At 42.2% G+C, this 6,410-nt stretch overlaps 2 protein-coding genes across 2 annotated transcripts; one reads left to right on the top strand and one right to left on the bottom strand.

Moving 5' to 3' along the window:
* The first annotated feature begins 1,338 nt into the window (after positions 1-1,338).
* LOC138972913 (uncharacterized) lies at positions 1,339-2,996 on the top strand. The gene has a single exon (XM_070345579.1). It carries the CDS (start codon positions 1,438-1,440, stop codon positions 2,941-2,943), a length of 1,506 nt encoding a protein of 501 aa, XP_070201680.1. The 5' UTR covers positions 1,339-1,437; the 3' UTR covers positions 2,944-2,996.
* Positions 2,997-3,005: 9 nt separating this feature from the next.
* LOC138972912 (uncharacterized) lies at positions 3,006-5,748 on the bottom strand. Its single transcript, XM_070345578.1, has 2 exons — positions 5,401-5,748; positions 3,006-4,990 (listed from the first exon to the last, which is right to left on the bottom strand). Exons 1-2 carry the CDS (start codon positions 5,618-5,620, stop codon positions 3,699-3,701), a joined length of 1,512 nt encoding a protein of 503 aa, XP_070201679.1. The 5' UTR covers positions 5,621-5,748; the 3' UTR covers positions 3,006-3,698.
* Between the last annotated feature and the right edge of the window lie 662 nt (positions 5,749-6,410).

Genomic DNA, 6,410 nt, shown 5'->3' on the forward strand with positions numbered 1-6,410 from the left:
AGGTTGTTACGGCTGGAATTTACGTGTGTATGTCTGTATGTATGTATATTTACTCCTATCAGAAATTGTGCGTGCTTCTCTCTGTTTACTACCTAGCCTTCACACACACACACAACACTCCAACCAGGCACAAAGACAAGAACACGGTTACAGCCCTTTGCCCATGTACCTCTATTGAAATAATCAACACAACATAAACATATTATTTCCCATTCATTCTACAAATCACTCTCACTCAACATGAAAGTTCTATTTCTGTCAATATACAGAAATCTAGCTGCACAGAAATACACACATGTTACTTTCTCATGCAGTCTATAATTCACGTGCACACACGTAGAACACTTCAAGCTTTGTTCCGTGAGAGCCTGTCTGTCTCACTACACACGAAGTCATTGTCTCAGGCAATACTTCTGTCAATTGTCATTTCTGTTACACACAGATAAAAAAACCACGAACGCTCTACGTCTCGTGTTTGTTTACTTGGGGAACGTATCTCCGCACAGCTATCTCGCTGGTTAACTTTTCCCAGTCGTACTCACACATTCAGTGGCACGTACTGGTCCACCCCACCCACGCAAACTATCTTCGCGTGGTGGAATGGGACGGGGTCCCCGTTCTACAGCGCTTCACGCTGACTCCCTCCTGCGCTCCCGCAACTCACGGCTCGGGACGTAATGGGCGGAACCTCCCGTCTCGTCTCCCCACTTCCGCGACCCACTCGGCCCGGGATGCTAAAATACACAAGTTTAAACTACCATAAGTCTCCATACTTGAATAAACTTTTCTGACATTCTTTATCACTACCGTCAACTAACTTATGCGGTTACAGTATATACACCCGCTTACTCATAAGCGACTTCATTTCCGAAAAACATGTAAACATTCCCTTTTCAACAATGGCTGACATCAGCGCACGCTTTTCAGCCAATTCACACATGACTCTCCCGGTCATTTCTCAAGTCAATATTTCCGAGCAAAATAATATCTCCGAGCAAAATATCAATTCAATAAATACCTGTAAACACAGCAGTTGAATCCTGCGATTCAATACCGCGGCACGAGTCCAACGACCTCTAGCGCCCGGTGAGAAACTTTACCCAACAGGAGACCCGTCTTGTCTTTTCAACGGTCTGGAAAGCTCTGCTGTCTATCGTCTCTACAAACGCGACCTCAGTTAATACTCTTCTCTGATTGGTCACATCTCACACGTGACAGCACTGCACTGCACGGACAATATTTCACCGTGCGATGCCTACTCAAAGTTTGTGGCCCATGAAATTGTGTACACCTGCGTCACATAACTCCAATATAAAATTATGTGCAAATCCGTTTGTCAAACAGGTACTGCACTCACAGAGGCTAAATGAGAAGCCGCTCACCCCATGGCTGATTGCATCACCTGATGGAACAATCATTTCTGCCCACTGCACCTGCATGGCTGGTGTGGGGGAAACCTGTACGCATGTTGGTGCACTTTGTTTTACCATTGATGCCTACACCCGCACAAGAGAGAAGGCAACATGTACTGGAGTGAAAGCCTGCTGGAAAGTGCCGCAAGGAGTCAAGGCTGTAACGCCGAAACCTGCTGCAGAAATTGACTTTTCTTCGGCAAAGGCAAAGAAGGACAAGCTCGATAAGTCAATTGATGATGGGACTGCAGCTGCAGCACCAGCATTCAGCACCCTCAAACAGCTTCCAGTGGTGGATGTACCCGATGCAAATGAACTGAATGACCTCTTCAGTCAGCTCAAGCTAACAAATTCTGACCATAATGTCCTCAAAGTACTGCCAGCCTACTGTGGCGATTACAAGGCAGATGAAACCGCTACCACTGAAGTGCCAGCCAGCCTTCGGACACTACGCCAGCAGCAGTCTGTTGGCTTGCCTCTGGCAGAACTTCAACAGCAGAGCAGATCATTGGCCATTAAAATAAGTGAATCTGAGAGCAGACTGCTGGAAGAAAAAACCAGAAAACAAGCCCAGTGCACAACCTGGTTTCTGGCAAAAGCAGGAAGAATAACAGCATCAAACTTACATGCAGCATGTCACACAGACCCACGGAAGCCGGCCAAGTCCTTGCTTTACAAGATCTGCTACCCTGAGAAGGTTAAATTTACCAGCACAGCAACAAACTGGGGCATCGACAATGAGGGTAAGGCAAAGGAACTTTACATTTCTCTCGCCAGAGGTCAACACACAAATCTGCAAATCAGGGAGAGCGGACTCCATGTACCACCAGATTTTCCCTTTATGGGAGCCTCACCTGATGCTATTGTGGAGTGCGACTGCCATGGCATTGGGTGTGTAGAAATTAAATGCCCTTACAATCACCGAATAAACACTATTGTTGATGCAGCACAGGCCGATAGATCTTTTTGCCTGCAGTATGTTGATGGTAAACTCTCTTTGAAAGAGAATCATTCTTACTACTACCAGTGTCAGGCGCAGTTATTTTTGACAAAAAGTGCATATTGTGACTTTGTTGTTTGGACATGTAAGGATGTCTATGTTGTGCGTTTGTTCCCAAATCAAGTGTTTTGGGATGAATGTGTTGTTAAAGCTCAGCATTTGTTTAAATTAGCAATTTTACCAGAGCTTGTTGGCAACTGGATGGAACATCAGCCAGTGTCGGCTGCACTCTTACCCACTAATCCCACTCTGGACAAAAAGAAGCGGTCCCGGTCAGTGTCACCAACAAAAGGAAATGCAGTTGCTATTGAAAGTGACAGTGACGATGAAGCAGATCGCTTGTTTTGTGTTTGCCAGCAGCCAGAACATGGACGTATGATTGCATGTGACGATGAGAACTGTGTGTTCGAGTGGTTTCACTATGCTTGTGTTGGGTTGAAAAGGCGACCTGCCGGATCGTGGTATTGTTCACAGTGTGCACCAACATTAAATTCACGTTCTGACAAGAGGCAGAAAAAAGCCTTGAAATGAAGACTGCAATTGCAATATTTATCTCCCTTGGTCATACAGTAGAACCTTTATCAGTCTATACATACATGTACTAATTGTAACAAAGTGCAAAGGACTTGATTTCAAATTAGCCAATCTGTATAAACCATTTGTGAACTCCATCCAGTGTGCAAACTCCGTTAACTTTTTCATAGCATTATAATTATGTTAACGTGTCATCAAAAAGTTGTATACCAATTACCATGTGTGTGAGCATGTCTGTTTAAAGCAACAAAGAGCATGTGAGGATGTTCAGATGTGATCATGCTTATGCATGTTGTATGAAATTAAGATCATTAAATAAGAGTTTCAGTGCAATATCAGTTTTTGTGACACTTAACTGCATACACTTAGTTAACATTACTCATGCAACGGAACTTGCAGTGTCATGACCAATGAGATTGTAACTTTGAACACGTAATCTGCACAGCGATGCGGTAACTGATTGTATGTAATTTTCCACTCAGTAATGGTCACTCATGGCAGGTTCCAGTGCACAGTCAGACTCAGACCTCTTTCTTTTATCTCTGCCTCTCTCACAAATCTTTCAGTTTCAGAAACTCAGCTGGTTCTGAGCAGCTTTAACTGTTCAAGATTAATATAAATGCATTTGCACTGCACAGTTCTACATACAAAACTTCTACACAAGAGAAAATCATGTGTTTAGTTTATATTTATTGTTACAATACACATGTACACAGTTCACTTTTTTGCAAATTGACATTCACAACTGTCACTCAAATGATTCCTGGGCACATGTTGACTAAAGCACTACCAACTGTGACAATTTTGTCAAGTGTAGTAATCTGTTCACCACTACGTACAAACAGAAGCTCTGTGGGGATAGTGCTGTTCAGAATGGTATACTTGGAACACAACACACCAATCACACGCTCTACATGTATTCTTAGATGTGCCAGACTTCTTGTTGATTCAATTTCCAAAGCAGTCAGTTGAGCTTTGCCTCTGGTAAAGGCAGGAATCTTTACTTCCGCAGCCCTCATCCCAACGAGTTCACATATATCAAATCCTCTGTCTGCTAATACAAGATCATTTGGAAGAAGATGATTCAAATATCCACTCTCCTCAGTTATTTTCTTGTCACTCACTCTACCACCCCAACCCCTTGATAAGAATGATATATGCCCCTGTGGTGTGATTGAGATTAAGTATTTTATGGTGTTGTTGTGCTTATAATTTGACCATGTGAGTGCGCTAGCATCTGAAGTGGAAGGTCTCTCAGTAAAAATCTCAAAGCAGTCAATTATTGAGACACAGCGTTTCCAGGGATACTCCAAAAACTGAACTGGTAGGCTTGTCCTGATACTTTGCCGGTCAGGCCAGAACACTACAGGTTTCAGTCTGTGATACAACACATGTATTGTTTCATGGAAGACTTTGGATGAAGTAGTTTTTGAAACACAAAAAATATAAGCAAGATGTTGCAGGGGAGTATTCAATCTGATGTGCATGAGTGTTAACATCAGTGATTGAAATGCTGAGAGGGCACGCCTCTTATCTGATGACATACTACCACGAACAAAATTAAACACAACAGTCAGCGTCAAAAAGTCTGCCAGTCCAGTAAAATATCGGACAGAATCTTCTCGCTCTCTTAATGATTCCAGGGTCATTTCTTTGCTTGCCAGTTTTTCTTTCAGTTCACAGTTTTCCACAGTAAGCCTGTTTAGTTCAGTTCTCAGCATTATTTCTTCCTCAGCCGTCAGTGTGCTGAAAGCAATGTCGGTTTGGCTGAAAGTCCCTCCATCATCATCAGTGTCAGGGGGGGCAGTTTCCAGTCCACTGTTGCTGATACTGAGCCCACTACCACATCCTTCAATGTAAACTGAAGCCTCAGTAGTTTCATCCACTGACTGGCTTGATGTGCATGTGGCAGCTGCATTTGTAACCTTGCGTTGACACAGCCTGCTGTACCGGTCACTATCAACCACCTTGATGTCACTGTGTCCCAGCTTCAATGTCGGTTTCCAGTCCGGATTGTTGGTATCACGGATGTAGGCAGGTGCTCCTAAAAACAAATTTGAAATAACATTTTACCATTTGTGCTCTCTTTGTTATCCCATCAAAGTATGCATACATTCAGTACACACAGATACGGTTGGCAACACACACACACAGTGACACACACACAGAGCCACGGTCTCACAGTCACACACCATCTCACACATCCCTTGTCCTGCGCACTTCATCAGGAACTTTAAACTATCTGATTGTCACCCCAAAACTGGTTAATGTTATGACAACCGTCACTCAGTTTTAATAAATCTGCTTTGTGTGCAAGCCTTCGTTCAATGACTGACAAAAGCCAGTTTTAATTTTTTTTCAATTTATTTCATGCAACGCTTTCTGTAACTAATATCGTAAAACTGATTCTCTCCCACGAACAGAAACACGATTTTTCTTCAAAAACATACATACCATTCAAAAAGTGATCAGAGCAGACAGTTCTTCTTGCCTTCAACTCGAATGTTAGTCCTTTGAGCTGAACTTGGGACAGCCATTCCCTTCTTCGCCGTGAGGTCAGTTCTTCCATCTCCTTTCCTTTTCCCGTGACAACTGTCGGTACATTAAAGAAACGTTTCTCCTTTTCTCGATCGGACCGGTTGTGACAGCTCCGTACACAACAGCTGTTTACCATTTTTGCCCTGGAATCGAATGTGGCCGCGACTACTAGTGCTCTACTATCTCAACAGCCACCATTTGTTTTCCCGCATGTAGGGGAGACAATGCCGATTTGCGCGGAGCGTGACGTCATCGCGTCGGAGACCATTGCAATGGTGGTCTGAATATAATTGTAATGTATACTTTTGTGGCATCAGTAAAGATACATTGGATTCGCAGATTAAAGATGTTTGAATTTGATGTAAAAAAAAGCTTATTTTTGATATGATACCTGGAATGAAAGACATATTTAAAGTGGGTGCCGAGTATGCAAATGTGTTAATGAAACGATGTGGTAACCCTTTTTGGAAGGTTGTTTTGAAACATTATAAGAAATGCTGTTCCTTAAGCGAGGTAATTAATGTGAATGATTTTGTTTCCGAATGTATACATTACAATTTGAACATTTGACGAGACCACGGTACAATAGTAAATAAGGAATGGATTGAAAATGATGAAGTGTTTGTCCATCAGTTGCTACATTTAAATGGACTTTTTTTACCTTTGAAGAATTTAGGTTACATTTTCTTTTTGTTCAAACTAACTTTTTATTCTTTGAGGGAGTGATTAAGTCCTTACGAAAATATTAGAGAAAAGTAAAGATTCATTCCTTGAATTATTTCCAGATTAGAGATTATAAACCATGGCAGATTATCTGTAGAGGTAAACAGGCAATTGAAGAAGAGTTTTGAAATTAAATTTGATGATAACCATGCAGGCATGAATAGATGGAACATGTATTTTTGCAACCTGAACTGGAAAGAGAT

The sequence above is a fragment of the Littorina saxatilis genome, linkage group LG8, assembly GCF_037325665.1.
Source record: "Littorina saxatilis isolate snail1 linkage group LG8, US_GU_Lsax_2.0, whole genome shotgun sequence".
NCBI lineage: Eukaryota > Metazoa > Mollusca > Gastropoda > Littorinimorpha > Littorinidae > Littorina > Littorina saxatilis.